This window comes from Bubalus kerabau, chromosome 13, assembly GCF_029407905.1.
Source record: "Bubalus kerabau isolate K-KA32 ecotype Philippines breed swamp buffalo chromosome 13, PCC_UOA_SB_1v2, whole genome shotgun sequence".
NCBI classification, from domain to species: Eukaryota; Metazoa; Chordata; class Mammalia; order Artiodactyla; family Bovidae; genus Bubalus; species Bubalus kerabau.
The window spans coordinates 26,173,908-26,189,981 of record NC_073636.1 but is presented as its reverse complement, the minus strand read 5'-3'; the positions used below and the strand labels follow the sequence as shown (position 1 = coordinate 26,189,981).

The 16,074-nt window shown below is 37.1% G+C and overlaps 2 protein-coding genes across 2 annotated transcripts in view; one reads left to right on the top strand and one right to left on the bottom strand.

Moving 5' to 3' along the window:
* ENKUR (enkurin, TRPC channel interacting protein) overlaps nucleotides 1–16,074 on the top strand; it is a 174,533-nt gene that overhangs the window by 125,954 nt on the left and 32,505 nt on the right. The window lies entirely within an intron of this gene.
* THNSL1 (threonine synthase like 1) lies at nucleotides 3,451–15,979 on the bottom strand. Its single transcript, XM_055543830.1, has 3 exons — nucleotides 15,756–15,979; nucleotides 9,910–10,076; nucleotides 3,451–8,670 (listed from the first exon to the last, which is right to left on the bottom strand). The coding sequence occupies exon 3, from the start codon at nucleotides 8,620–8,622 to the stop codon at nucleotides 6,391–6,393; it is 2,232 nt and encodes a 743-aa protein (XP_055399805.1). The 5' UTR covers nucleotides 8,623–8,670; nucleotides 9,910–10,076; nucleotides 15,756–15,979; the 3' UTR covers nucleotides 3,451–6,390.

Genomic DNA, 16,074 nt, shown 5'->3' with positions numbered 1-16,074 from the left:
GGGAGCCTGGTGGGCTGCCGTCTATGGGGTCGCACAGAGTTGGACACGGCTGAAGTGACTTGGCAGCAGCAGCAGCAAACTGCCTTTCAAAGAGGATGAGTTTGGTTAGTTTCCATGTTTTTGTTTTGCTAGTAAGGTTTGTCCATGGGGTCGCAAAGAGTTGGACACAACTGAGCAACTTTCACTCACTTCTCTTTGCCAGAGCTGAGCTGCTTAGGACAGCACAGGAGAGGGTAACCTCTGCCAGAAGGTGTCCCTCTTTGTCCTTCCCTGCAGTGTGCTTGTGGTGTGGGGGTCTGTGAGAAAATTGTAGTCATGCTCCAAAAGAAAAGTGCAACACATACTTAGAGAACATCAATTTGAATGGGAACCAAATATCTAACCAAATATCTAACTTAGCTTTCTCAGGGTACACCATGTTTCTGGCTGGTCCTGATGAAACTGTATTTACTGTATGCTCTGGTAGTAAGTCGAATTACTTACCTAAGTTCTCCGTAAGCTTCTCAGGGATTGAGACTCTGAATTTTTTGCTTTGTAACAAATCTGAAAAAGGTGCATATTCACCCAAAGTGTGTGATCTTGCAGAGTAATGATCCAAAGATCAAAAGTTGGCAGTATATATTTAGCACTGTTCAGAGAAGAATCACCTTGAGTCAAACAGGGAAGAATATTCTGTTTACTCAAGAGGTATTCTATGTTGTTGGATAAATCAGATAATTGTGAGTGAAATATCCCTGAAAACTATCCTTCTCTCTGTGGTTTGACTTCATATTTGCCAAATGAACTACAGTCTCCTAGATATCTTCATGTAAGGGATGAAGAATCTTGGGTAGAAAAGACCAAATCTGTGGTCACCGGAAAAATGCATCAACAATTATAAATGTACATTTTAGTTTATATTAACTCTTATATGTGATTAGCAGAAGATAAAAATCTCTAAATCTGTGCAATTTTGTGTACATGAACAAAATTTAATTTCTGGACCTCTCACTCTGGAGACCACATCTAGGCACTCTCTCCCTTTCTGAGGCCTTGGGAAAAATCAAACAATTTGTAAGATTACAAATCTCCTACATGTGATTTTTCCCTCTTTGACAAGAATGACCTGCATATTTCAAAGGATATTTTAGCTTTGTTTTCTCCCTACAATTTTGTTTCATTTCAATATGACTTTTTTTTTTTTTTTTGGTATGACTTTCGGCCAGTAGAAAATTTATGCTCTTGACCCAATTTAAACTAATATTTTCCTTCTTTCTGCTGCCAGTAAAATAGTTATACTCAACTTTTCTCAAGAGAAAGATGTTCTGTATTTCTTCATAATGGGCTACAACACTGAAGGGGAGAGGGGGTACCTTTTTACCTGATGACTCTTTTTCTGGAAAATATACAGAATACTGTGAATAAATGCACTATTCAGATCTTTTAGGATTAAATTACATGACTTTAATAGAGAAGAACCCTACACAGATGTGAAATTTACAAGAAATGATGTATTTTCTGGTAATGACCCATGTTGATTTGGAAGTTGTTTAAATATTATGTCAGTCAGTTCAGTCGCTCAGTCATGTCTGACTCTTTGCGACTCCATGAACCGCAGCACACCAGGCCTCCCTGTCCATCACCAACTCCTGGAGTTCACCCAAACTCATGTCCATTGAGTTGGTGATGCCATCCAACCATCTCATCCTCTGTTGTCCCCTTTTCCTCCTGCCCTCAATCTTTCCCAGCATCGGGGTCTTTTCAAATGAGTCAGTTCTTCGCATCAGGTGGCCAAAGTATTGGAGCTTCAGCTTCAACATCAATCTTTCCAATGAACACCCAGGACTGACCTCCTTTAGGATGGACTGGTTGGATCTCCTTGCAGTCCAAGGGACTCGCAAGAGTCTTCTCCAACACCACAGTTCAAAAGAATCAATTCTTCGGCACTCAGCTTTCTTTATAGTCCAACTCTCACAACCATACATGACTACTGGAAAAACCATAGCCTTGACTAGATGGACCTTTGTTGACCAAGTAATGTCTCCGCTTTTTAATATGCTATCTAGGTTGGTCATAGCTTTCCTTCCAAGGAGTAGCATCTTTTAATCTCATGGCTGCAATCACCGTCTGCAGTGATTTTGGAGCCCCAAAAAATAAAGTCAGCCACTGTTTCCCCATCTATTTGCCATGAAGTGATGGAACTGGATGCCATGATCTTAGTTTTCTGAATGTTGAGCTTTAAGCCAACTTTTTCACTCTCCTCTTTCACTTTCATCAAGAGGCTCTTTAGTTCCTCTTCACTTTCTGCCATAAGGGTGGTGTCATCTGCATATCTGAGGTGATTAATATTTCTCCCAGCAATCTTGATTCCTGCTTGTGCTTCATCCAGCCCAGCATTTCTCATGATGTACTCTGCATATAAGTTAAATAAGGAGGGTGACAATATACAGCCTTGATGTACTCCTTTTCCTAATATTATGTCAGCCAATTATATTTAAAGCCTCAAAAAGATTGGAGAGAGTCCCAGAAAAAAAGGTAGCATCAAGAGCAAGTAAAATTATTTTCTGAAAACTTCAGCTATTTGATTTGAGCCTTGTAAATAAAATTCAAAACAAATAATTTCAGGGCTCCATCACCAAATATAAGAATTGATTTAAGATAGCCCCTTGTGGATTTAAGTAATTTAAAATTACAAACCCTCCTAATATTTGTAAGTGAAACTAAACCTGCCATTAGCAACCATGCATTGTATAGGCCATTACAATCCCAATAAAGTCTATGATAATAACTGAACAAGTAGTGCCACGTCTGAACATGAAACCTCAGTTCAAGACAATTGTTACCACCACTGAAATAAAGAAAGACCCAAGAACTCAGACAGCAATAAAGAGTTTAGATAGAAAAATAGCTGAACTGAGAAATACACCTTCTGTAGGGAGCAAACAACTTTTTGATACAGGCCTCTGGTCTAAATCTTGCCAACTGAGCAGAGAACTGCTGTACATGATGTTGGTTTGGTTTCTTGGGTTTGACAGGTCCCTTCTCCATGACACTGACAGTTTGCTTGGCTTTGCTTTCTTTGAACCAGAGGAGCTTATTCTACCTCTGATTTTAAAGGAGGCTATTTGTTTTTAAAGTTTTTAAAGTTTCAAAGAGTGGCTGGAGTACACAGACAGGGCCCATACCAATAACTATTTCATACACAGGCTTTGATCATCAGGCTTTAATCATCTTCCTGCACAAAACTCTATTACTTATGTTCCCATGAGTTTGAGGCTCATGTGAAAACAGCTCATATGAAAACAGCTACTTTTTTTTCTTAATGCTTTAAGTAGTTTGAATTAGAAAATGTTTTAAATGATCTAATGGATTAAGAGAAACAATATTTGCTGTGATTGTTTTTGGAAGTGAATTGCTATTAAAATCTAACAGAAACTTCAAACAGAACAATTTATTACCTTCTAAACTCTATTTTGATGAAAAAATATTTTACTATTTTCATTGATATCCAATTAAAAATCTCATTTCTTTTTTCTCAAAAATCTTACAAATTCACCACATTTTTGACATTGTAAAATAATTTCAAAGATTGGAGAAGGAAGAAATTACAACCATTGCTCAAAAACTGATAATTTTTCATATTATAAACAAACCACACATTTTTATTTTAACACAGCTAAGATATGAAATATATTTTTATATACCATTAGAAAGAATCACAGATGTTTGTAAGTTCATTTTCACTTGCCTTCAATACAAATTTTATGAAACAGTATACCTATTGGACACAAGTACAGATAAATATTAGACCATTTAAATGTCCACTAACATAAATGGATAGATTGTGGCATTCATTCTATAGAATATTATACAGTAATTAAAATTAATGAACTCTGCCTTCTGTCATCTGCATGGTTAAATTTTAAAATTACTGAATAAAACAAAGTCATGGAAGAATATGTATAGTATGATTCCATTTACATAAAATTTAAAAAGAGGCAAAACTGTACATATAAACAAGGAAATGATAAAGAGAAAATTTAGGATAGTGGTTACTTCTGAGGGAGAGAAGCAAATGCAATCAAATAGGAGCTACAACAGGTGTCAAACACGAGGCATGTTCTACTCTTAAAGCAAAGTGGGGAGCAGCACATGTGTTTCTGTTTTATTATTCCTCCCCGAACAGTACACGTACTTTACACATTCTGGAGAACATGAGAGGCAAGAAAGTGGAGACCACACACGTAGACAACTCTTTTCGAAGAGGCTTGGTCTTGAATGGAACATAAATAAAAGAGTGGATGGTGGGGGAATGTGGATGTTGACTTGTTTTGCTCTTATGCTTTTTAAGATGTGAAAAGAGAGCATCTGAATGGTATAGAAAGGAAGGTCCCGTCAGAGGGGAGAAGCTGAAGCAGCACTTGAGGATACAGTGGATGAAGCACATGATGGGAGTATTCCAACAGGAACAGAAGCTAAGACACAGGGGAAGGAATACCACCCAATTCAATCCAGGGGGAGCAGGTGAGGAGACAAACAGTCCAGCAGATTTAGACACTTGGTGAGAGGAAGCCATGTCTTCACTGATGGCTTATTTCCTCTTGACTGAGGCAAGGTCATTAGCTGAGAGGGAAGGGCTGGACTTGGTATTGAGAAAAAGTGAAAGCATGAAATAAGAGAACAAATGAACTGGAGATAAAGGAATGTGCTCTCTTGAGCAACTCACTGTACCTATTTCCCTTGTCTACCTAGAATGTACTTCCACTTCCTTTTCACCTAGAAAATCTTGCTACCCTTCAGGACTCACAGAAGCTTCTGTGTCTTCTGTGACATCTTTTCTAATTGGCCCATGGTAATCCGACAGCTCTTGACTGTAACCCTTACTTTTTACTTACTCATGAACTGTCTTGCAATAACTCTTCTATGTTGAACCTGATTCAATTTTACATATTGTCTCCTTCACTACAGTCTCGTGGGCAAAAATCATGTCTTTTAAAAACAAACAAAATTGTCCCTCCCACTTTCAGAAAAATAGTGCATTCTCATACACACAGGAAAATTTACATGTATTTTCTAAACATATCGGTTACTGAAACACTTATCCTTAAAAGCAAATGATAAAATAACTAAGACATACATGAATAAGTGAACTTTGAATCCTCCATTATTTTCTTGTAACTGCTCTTGGTTTTCAAGTTTTGGTTTTAGAATGTACTTTTTAGAAGCTGGAGAGCCAAAGTTACCATAGTTGGTTTAATTTTTTTAATTTTTAAACAAATCATTTCTGCTCATTAAACTTTTACAATTTTTTCCTTGACAACCTGCAATATGTTTCTTTATGGAGGTAGTTCTCCCAGAAAATGAAACAGAATATTATCAGCAAAGACAAATTATGTTAGGAATGCCATCTTGTGGTTGACAGTAGTCCATTACACTAACAGGTCCTTTCAGTAACAAATCTTTTAATTCAGAAATAAAACATTCAAGAAATTCACAAATGTAAATCATGATTATAATGTATTGTTACTACAAAGAAGGAAACACTAAATATGTGCATCAATTGCATGTGGTTTTAGCTGCCAAAAAAGACAATGTTCACTGAAAAAAAAGACAATAGACAAATTATATAGGAATAGAGTCCAAATAATACAAGAAAACTGCTATAACTATAACCATACTTAAGACTATTCAAATACTCTGAATTTTGGAAAGCTTTTCTCTTGAAACAGATATGCAGTTTTATTTCTGTATCTACTACTAGGTAGTTCTGTTGATCACATCCTAGATTTAAATCTTGTGTCTTGATTTTCAAACTACATCACCTTAACTATACACATCCTAAGGGGAGTGAAGGCTGGAACACTTATCTAATCCGGATGGTTTAGGATCCATTTAATTAATTATAGTCCAAAATGGAATTTGAGGAGAGTCAAAAATGCCAGCCATTTCTTAATAAATGTGCTTACTACTTCTTCTAAATAAGTTAGCCATTAGAGTATACATTATCTTTCTAGTCAATAAAGAACTAATAATGGTTACAGATATACTATGTAACAACTATGCTGAAATATTTTAAGTGTCAGATAGAGTACCAGACATTTTGGTCCATTCAAAAGTGGGGATGAGGGAAGAGAAACTGATATATCCCACACGGGTGCAGAACACAGCACAAGGGTCCATGCATTACGCTACTTTCTGTCACTTCTAGATTAAGGATCCAAGAAGCATGTGTAGGGACAATGGACAGACCTAGAGATGAGGCTACTGAAATTCCAAAAGATAACAGATCTATATACAGACATACATATTTGCATAAAAAACAAAATGTTATTTGTACTCAAAATCAACTTTTGTGATTTATTACTGCATGCTTTTCACCAGAATTTTTTTTTTCTTTTACTTAGAAAACTTTCATATGAATTGATTTTGTGCAAGTTTTTCCACATAATTCTTCAGGACATTCACATCAGCTGCACAGACCTGGTGCTCCATCTTCTCTGGCTGTTTTGTTCTCTCTAATAAAGCCTCGTGCGGTGGAGGTAAGGCATTGTATGAACTTAGTAAGTAAACCTGACTTGATGAAGTCTGATTGATTTCTCTGATCTTTAAAGCCTGCATGATAGCAGGTGCAAACTTGGAGTAATGAGCTGTAGAGGATACAATCACTGGGCAAGTTTTGTCTTGCATTCTGTCTGCAACTACTTTAGCAATTGCAGTGTGTGGGTCCAGAATGTACCCCGAAGTGTTGTAGGTAGAGTGAATAGCTGCCAGGCACTCTCCCTCGGAGCACCAGTCGGCCACGAAATCCTGCTGAAGTTTCTCAACTAGGATCTTCTCTATCTGGAAGTGATGCTCCTCTTCTAACTGATTAAACAGTCTTCTCATTAACTGTCCATCTTTATTAGCCATCAGGTGTAAATGTCGTTCCAGGTTTGAAGATTTGAGGATATCAATTGCTGGTGAAAAGGTCCGTGCTAGTTTTCTTTCCCTTATATCATAATGTCCTGTTTTTATAAAATCAGTCAAAACATGGTTCTGATTAGAAGCACAGATAAATTTTCGAATAGGGACTCCCATGGTTTTGGCATACACTGCTGCTAAAATGTTACCAAAGTTTCCTGTGGGAATACACACATCAACTGGGCTTCCAAAAGAAATAAATCCTTGGCTAACAAGATCAAGGTATGCTGAAGCATGATAAACTACTTGGGGAAGCAGTCGGCCCCAGTTTATGGAATTAGCTGAACTTAAGACAGTTCCATATTCCACAGCAAGAAAGCCAGTAAAATCAGAATCTTGAAAAATTCTTTTTATAGATGTCTGGCAGAAATCAAAATCTGACTTGACACCTAGCGCCCATCCATTTTCATTCTGACTGCCAATTATTTGTGCTTTTTGAAAATCACTGACTCCGTCTTCAGGAAAAAATGTGGCCACGGCTATTCTCTGCTTGTCATTCTTATTAAGATGACTAAAGCCATTTAAGACTGCACTTCCAGTGTCTCCTGAGGTGGCTACAAGTATCATAAAATTGCAACTTGGTGGAATACAGTGTGCAAAAAGATGGGGCATGAGCTGTAAAGACAGATCTTTAAATGATCCCGTTGGTCCATGAAACAACTCCAGGATGAACTGGTTACCTGACAGGTGCCTGACAGGGGCGATTTTTGAGCAGGCAAAGTTTTCCCCATAAGCAGTTTCAATCATTTCTCCCAGCTTGGCAGCAGGTATGTCAGCAGGATGTATACATTTTTCCAGAAGTATCTGTGCTCTTTCTATGTATGTTGCTCCTACCAGGCTTTTCCACTCCCCACAGTTTAACTTTGGAAACTCCTTCTCAGGAACAAAAAGTCCACCGTCAGAAGCTAACCCCTCAATCACAGCTTCACTAAAGAATTTCGCTGGAATTTTCTGTTCACAGTCTTTAGGCCAAATGTGTCTTGTGGAAATGAATGTTTCTGAATCCACATCTTGGTATCTTTTAACTGCACTCAGCACTTTGTTGGCTACCTCCTCCGGGGAAGCCCCACTTTCACAAAAAACACGAGTATCGTACCACTTCTTATAGTACTGTCTTCTAAACTTAAGTAAGTCCTTCATAGAGGTTCCAGAATTCTGACCTACAATCCTATCTGTTTTCATTAATTTTAGACGACTGACTATATCTAGTAGAGGTACATCCAGATAAACAATTATCCCGTTTTTCTTTAGATGCCACATGCTAGCATCATGCATTGGGTTGGACCCAGTAAGGGAAATCACACTTCCAGATGCAGAGAAGTTTAACACGGCTTTTCCTTCCTCTTCTAAAAATTGCTCATTACCAACATCCTGCAATTTTTCAGACACACTCATATTCCAGGTTTTTTCAAGGATATCATCATCCACATCGATGACACAACAACCCAGTTTCTGGCCTATTATCCTGCCTACTGTTGTTTTCCCAGCACCAGGAGGTCCCATCAGGATAATATTTTTGTCTCCAACAAGAGAATAGATGGAATGCCATGATTTCCTTAATTCTGTAAGCGCAAAGGTTCTTGAAAGAAATAGCTGTGGATGTTTATCTGTTTTCACATGGATGCGAGACAGGCATTTCTGAGCTATCTGTTTCAGAAGCTGACATCGCTTAAAGTGGAGCATTCTCTTTTCACTTTGCTGCCCAAGCTAACAGAAAAACTGGCTTTGGCCCTTTTCAAAACATAAAGACAAGGAAAGACATTTGGTTACTAATTTCAATAGGCTTAACATACCAATAGGATTAAGCAGAATCATGCCCACAGTACATAAACTTAAAATTCTTCTGAATTTTATATGGCATTAAAAAATTATCCAAACCTAAATTCTCATATATTACATATTATCTTTTTAGTAATCTTTTCAAGTCTCAAGAGAGTGAGTAATCATTTGTAACTATGAGCAACAGAAACTTTATTCTGAGAATGTTGTATCATAGATACTTTTTTAAAAAAGATACTAAATCAAATTACTATTTCTTTTTCTATAATGAAAATTGTCTCATGGTTTGTAACCCAAGTAAATAAGGATTACTTGGAGTTGGGATGCTATATACTTGCAATTCAAAAAGCTGAATAGTCTCTGTATTTCTCATTAGTTATATGAACATGTTGATAGACTATCGTGTTACTCATAAATTTCTTAGTCAAAGAATTCACAACAAGAAACCAGAATAAAATATTTGCTTATACGATGCTTAAAGAATTTTCCAAAGAACAATTATATATAGAACAAAGGTATGACCTTTTCTTTCTTACACGCCTTTTACATGCATACTGTTAAAAATCATTCTTACATTTTTTCATGTTTTTCACTAGCTTATAAAAAAAGCTAGTGAAAGATATAACATTATGTAAATACTTAAGAAAAATGGATAATCGACAACAAACTCAAAGGCTACAGATTTATAACTTTCTCTGACTCGGACCATCACTTTCATTTCTTTCCTATAAACATCACCAGTGGAGACACAACTCAAATCCCAGACTCCAGAATGATAGCAAAAAAACCCCTCAGGAATGTTTCCATTGATAAGAGGATAAATTCATGCTGGTATCTGGAGAAGCTCTGTAATTCCCCATACTGATCAGATCCCTGTCTTTGGAAATACACTCACCGTTAAAACACCAGATGTGTGCCAGACAGGTGAGATGTTTAGTCATATGTAAAGTACAATTTAATAACTGCTACGATATTTATTTAAAGTGATTAGAGTAACTTTACAGGCATGTAGTGAGACTTTCCACATATTCCGTGGTACAACCAATAGGCAACTATTAAACGTTAGATGGTGTGTTTAGACACGTTCTGAAAACTTTTTGTTCTTTACTACTCTGATCATTCATGCTACTCAAACTGTGTTCTCTAATAAAACATTTAAACCATTTTCAGCTTACACTGAATTTAACTTACAAGTTAACTTAGAACTGCTGGAAGAAGGGATGCATTTCCTTATTTGGCTTTTCAGCTGGTATATGCTTAACTCCTGCTGACTTGCAAACAGAAAACACACAGGAACCAATCTGAGGTGAAGAGTTTGTGGATGCTGAAGCAAACTCAGTCTTTGCAAAAAGTGGAGTCTATAATGGAAAAAATTTGAAATTAATCATAACTGCATACTGTATCATTAAATTCCACAGATAGTCTATTGTTAAAATGTCTAATTGGCATTTTTTAAGTACAGAAAAATAATAAACTGACCCTTTGCATGGTTCCCTAAAGCTATTATTGAAAGATTAAGATACTATTTTCCAATATGTGTATCTTACTATAAGAAAGAATTTTACTAACAGTACTGAATTTCTGCCATCAAGCAATATACAAGATACTATAATGAAATGATAAATGTAAGTTTACACAATGACATCTAAAATTTTAATGATTTAACTGTATGTTCAGTGATCAGATGGAAAGAAATCAGTGGACTAAAAAGTGTGAAGTAAGTATCTGAATTACTCTTTTAGATTATTTATCCATCTGAATCATGATTTGGCTGTTAATATCGACTATAAAGAGTGCAGATAAAGTGTCTGCCACACATGGGTACCTCTTGGCTATTTAAATGATTTATAATAAATTCAAAGCATATAGCATGGTGATAGGCACATAAGAATATTCATTTATATAGTAATATTAACCACTGTCACTCAGTGATAAAAGACTAAAAACATATAAATTGAATCAGAATATCTAGACACAGAACTAGGCTTTTTTTTTTCATAGTTTGGTTTGTTTATAAACCTTCAGAGAAAACAAGGGGCTAGTGTTAGTCTGTGTTAGTCACTCAGTTGTGTCTGGCTCTTTGCGACTCTATGGACTGTAGCCCGCCAGGCTCCTCTGTCCGTGGAATTCTTTAGGGAAGAATATTGGAGTGGGCAGCCATTCCCTTCTCCAGGGGAACTTCTTGACCCAGGGATTGAACCCAGGCCTCTTGCATTGGAGGCGGATTCTTTACCATCTGAGCCACCAGGGAAGCTCTTGTTTATAAACCTTCAGAGAAAACAAGGGGCACTCATCCATGTTGGGCACAGGTTAATCCTTTCCCTGAAGTAAACAAAGGGTCAGAGAACTGTACATTTGAACCCCATCAGCAATTTCTTTTATTAAACTACTTTTATTCTGGTACTATTCTTTAACACTAATTATTTTGAGGACACTATATTAAGCAGCCTGCTTAACCTCCTATTCAGGTAGCTTTTGCTTATATCACAGAGTATCATCTTTTTTAGTTCCCAATGCAGAAATTTCTGACATCTGTATTGCTAATAATTGTGTATTACCGGAGTAGCTGGTTTGTTTTTATGGACACTAAATTTTTTATCTGATCTTTTCCACTTTAGGTTGGTTGCTATAATGCTTAACATCAACTCCATTAAAAGCAAAAGACTAATACAAGCGTTAATGCATGTTAACTTCACCTTATCCTTTGTAACCTTACTCTTCCTTTGTTTTATACGAATTGAAAGTAGAAAATTGTGACAGTTCAATTTATCAATTCAGTATCAATATTATTTCACCATAAAAATCTTCCTGACACTAGCTTATAAAGTGCTCTAACATGTAACAAATATTATCATTTTAAAGAAAATTTAAGAAATTACATACTAAATTTTACTTTGTAACATCCAGCCACAAACTAATTTTAGGGTTTCAACATCCACTATAGGCCAACCAAACTGCAAGAGAAGATGGAATAATGCCCATGGCATCTAACTTTTATCTGGAAACTGAATTTTTACTTAAGAGGTAATAGAGTCAGTACTCATTATTCATGGTAGTTAAGTCTATCAGGTCACCATGAATATGAATTAGTGAACACTGAACCACTGCTTCTGGGGGAAACACACTGTTCCTAGGTTCTTGTGAGCCTCTGGTTACAATATTTTTTCCAACTGATCAATACATAATGTTTTATGTGTGTTTCTGCTTAAAGACATCTTATTTAATATATACATAATGATTCACTACCAGTGAACTCAGACTTTAATACATGCCTGAAGGAAACTTATCTAACGCACACATTTCCTCTGTAAGGCACATGGTGGCCTCACTGCCTTAGGAACACAAGGCAGCACTTCAGCCCTCTGCTTGGGGGCCATTTTAAACAACAAAACCAGCAACCAGAAGCACAAAAATGCAAAATATGTGGCCCTTAAATAGAATTCAAAAAAGACCCTTGTTTACAGTAGGAGCTGAAACAAGAAGGCAAAGCATCACCTTACTTGACCCCAATTTGAAACATGCATACCTCATGACTCAGATTTTTCACCACTCATGCATGTGGCCATGAGTGACTGCAGAAGTGCTGTAAGCATTAATTTGGGGTTATAAATAAATTTTAGCAAGTAGAATTTACAAATAGAGAACTTGTGAAAAGTGAGGACCGACTGCAAATCATGTTCCTTTATGATTCAAAGCCATATTATAAGGTGTTTTTCATTTACTTATATTTTAATATGTTTTTCAGTAAAGGGGTCATGAACAGGCAATTTTTCTTCAGCCAAAGAACAGAACTATTTCAAATTAAAATGGGAGTCAATCACATAAGAGTCAAGAAACAAAACCAGTACTTAAAGACCAAATCTCTTGACCGTAAAGTACTCAGGTTTTACTGAATTATTGATGTTTGCAAATAATTGGTGTAGAGCCAAGTTCTATACAAAAGTATTTTAGTAAACTCTCTAATTCTTCAGGGGATGGACGATGTATACCACTCCATTACACATTAATAATTTTTAAACAGGTTTTCTTACTAGTCGCTTATAGTGTAGTTTTTTGATCCACTAGTTCCAGTAGATACTTCTTAGACATAAAAGACCTTATCAGAGACAAATGAAAAGGTAGTGATGTGTCAGTATCACAGCAAGAACTTTAAAAAACAGAATGTCCACATGTACATATTAAATACTGTGTGACCTCGAGGTATGAACTTTAACAATTTTACTGTGGCAAGCTGATCAAAACTGAATATAGACTTCAAGGGAAAGAAAGTACAGAAACCACTTTTAACACATTTTAAAATTATTTTCTAAGAATGCTAACACAGTTACATTTTTAAACAAGAAATACATATTACCTTTTAGCAAAGTATTTACAGTGATATTTTCCTATGCTTACACTAGATGATTGATAATCGAAATTATAAGTACATCAATTTTTACTTCCAAAATAGTCCAGAAAATTTCAATTCCATTATAAAATTACCTAGTTTTCAATACTTCTGGTAAACTTTCAAAATCTATTTAGTGAAAATGATTTAGCATTTGTCACCCATTTAAAATATTTCGTTTCACGATAAGAACTGGCTACAGTTCAATGAACTTTCGAAAATATTTGTGCAATGATTATACCTGTCATCCTGTTTTAATACAATCTCTATTTAAATTTCTAAGAATGACTAAATCTAGTCCACTATTTTATGAAGAAAGATATTCTAAGGTTTTAAAATATTCTTAAAAATTGCTGCATTTTTACAGCAATGTTGTTTTCCCATAAGTAATAAGAAAAAATGCAAATGTACTAGGATATAAACTAACCAGCAGGTTAGAAGCTTTGCTTGTAATACGTAAAAATCCTCTAAACAACCCCTCCAGTTAATCAGCTGACTGAAACAGCGCGGTGGAAGGCCCACACTTCAGTGCCACGTGGTAATCACAGGGATCTTACAATCATTTTCCAAATTCACCACTCATCTTTGCCTTTTAGAATCAAAGCCAACTAAGCCTTTTCTGTTGTTAGTCTTTTGCTAGTAAATATTCTCTTAAAGGTTTTGAATATCTTATTCAAATGATTAAGTACTCTTTGTAATTCTATAACTTAGAAAAATATTGTGAAGACTATGTCTTTAGAAAGGGTTTTTCTCCCAGCTGTCCTATTTCTACTCCCACCTCTGACCATTTTATTCATCTAAGTAGACTGAAATAATCCTTAGTAAAAAAAAAAAAAAAAACTAATTTGTATGTACAACCATTCATATAAGGTGTCCGTGCAAACTATAACCCACAGGCCAAATGTAGCTCACCCCTGTTTTTGTAAATTATGTTTCACGGGAAAAAAACTTTGCTCATTCATTTTTTTTTTTTTTTCCATTTCTTAAGTACTGTCTTTGGTTGTTTTGGAGCTATAATGGTAGTGCTTAAGTAGTTTCAAAAGAATACATCTGGCCTGCAAATCCCTGAAATATTTATTATAGAGCCATTTACAGAAAAGGTTCACTACCTCTGATGGCACACCAACACTAATTCTATGTGGACATACTGAACATAGGCATTTCCTTGAACAGGACTGCCATTTTGAGTGAATTAGAAAAATCAGGAATATATTCTTTGTAAACATGCTTTCAAAAGCCAAGAATTACAGACCAATACCTAAAGCGGAAAAAAGTTCCTTTCCAAATGATTTAACAACTTCCCTAAGACTGTATACTAAATATACTACAGTGAGACGTTAAATTCTGTTCAGTATTTTTAAAACCATAATAAATATACTGACATCAGTGAAGTTTCTGTATTCAGTAACAACAGGAAGTCAAGACTAACTGAGGCCAGTGGGTACTTACTACCTAGAGAAATCATGCTTTGCCCTTATTGGCTCTTTCAGGAACTGATAAACATAGAGAGTCCTTATGTGTTCCTTCTAATTAAAAATGTTACAAACTTTGGCCAAGGACTGTCCATTTGGCTAACTATTATCATTCCAAGTCCTCGGTTCAAATCTTAGCACATATAGAGAACAGAATTATTCTCTACACAAGCTAAGCAAAAATAACCAAAAACATGAAATACTCAAAAATGGAAAGGAAAAGGGCAAAGTGGCATATACATACAAATATTTTGTAAACAGAAAGTCTGATGTGAAGAACAGAACCATCAACCCCAAGGTGCCATTCATCGGAAATAAAATGTTTGTTACACGCCTGGGATAAAAAAATAGAAACCTGACCAACTGGATAAGAAAAAACTAAGTTTATTCTTATCTACTGAAATTCACCAAGAGCCCAAGATGATAAGCACCTACACATTCAGCAAACTTTGTTTTAAGTAAGAACTGGATTTATTTAGTGAGAAACAAAACTCCACAGACAGAGCATGGACCATCTCAGAAGGCAGAGCCAATAAACTCTTTTAAGTCAACCAAGCTACCATGCTGCTTTGTCTCCACCACCGGGCACCCTGGGAGTGACAGGGCCAAAACTGGCCTCTTATCTTCAAGCATCCTTACTCCCTTTGGGCAGACTGGCTTCTATAAGGTTGGTCAGAACCATATTGCCAAAATGTCTTTCAGAGCCTCTGGATTGCTAAATGAGAGTCTTTCAGCAGTCAATATGGGAATCGGTAGGTTCATGGAAGACCACACGGATAAAAAGGAATAAAACCGCTCCCAAGACTATTTTCAAAAAGGGACGAGCATAAAATTCAAAGGCCCGTTTAGAAGGATTCTTCTGGTTTAGCCTGTTTGCTTAGAAAACAAAGTCAAGCCCTAAGAGGAGGGGCCAGATAAAGAGGTAAACAGGGGGAGAAGCAGCGAGGAGCGAGAGTAAGGGAGACAGGTGGCCGAGGGAAGGAGGAGGGGAGCTGTCCTGAGCGCTCGCACCGGTGGCCGCACGGCTGAGCGCGGGACGCAAGCGGCCGGGAAGGCGGGCGCGTCCAGATTGCTGGGATCACCGCCCAGTAGCGCACAGGGGAAGACTCGGACCGGAAAAGGGCATGCGATGGGAACGGACTGATTCTACAGTTTCCCTTTCTCCTCAAATAACTCACCAAGGAAATCACACTGAGAAGACGGGGGGAAAGGAAAGGAAATGGGAAAGAGCTTCCGGGAGCCGCCAGCGCCGCCTCGGGACACACTCCCGCACCTCGGACTCCTGCCCCACATGGCCCACAGCCCAGGACCCAGGCCTCGTGAGGTCCACCTCGCCCGAACCCGCGCAGCGGCCTCTGCGCCTGCGCAGGGGCTGGCCTCCGCGTTCGCGCGCCACGCCCACCCCCGAGCTGCCCAGTACCTGGTAAACGACTCGTCCTGCGCCTCACCCACTCGATCCTAGGCCCCTCCCTCCCTCGTCCTGTTCTTCACGTCGGA

Bases quoted from the DNA above. Each gene is read 5' to 3' on its own strand.
- THNSL1 (XM_055543830.1), bottom strand. From the start codon at position 8,622: ATGCTCCACTTTAAGCGATGTCAGCTTCTGAAACAGATAGCTCAGAAA.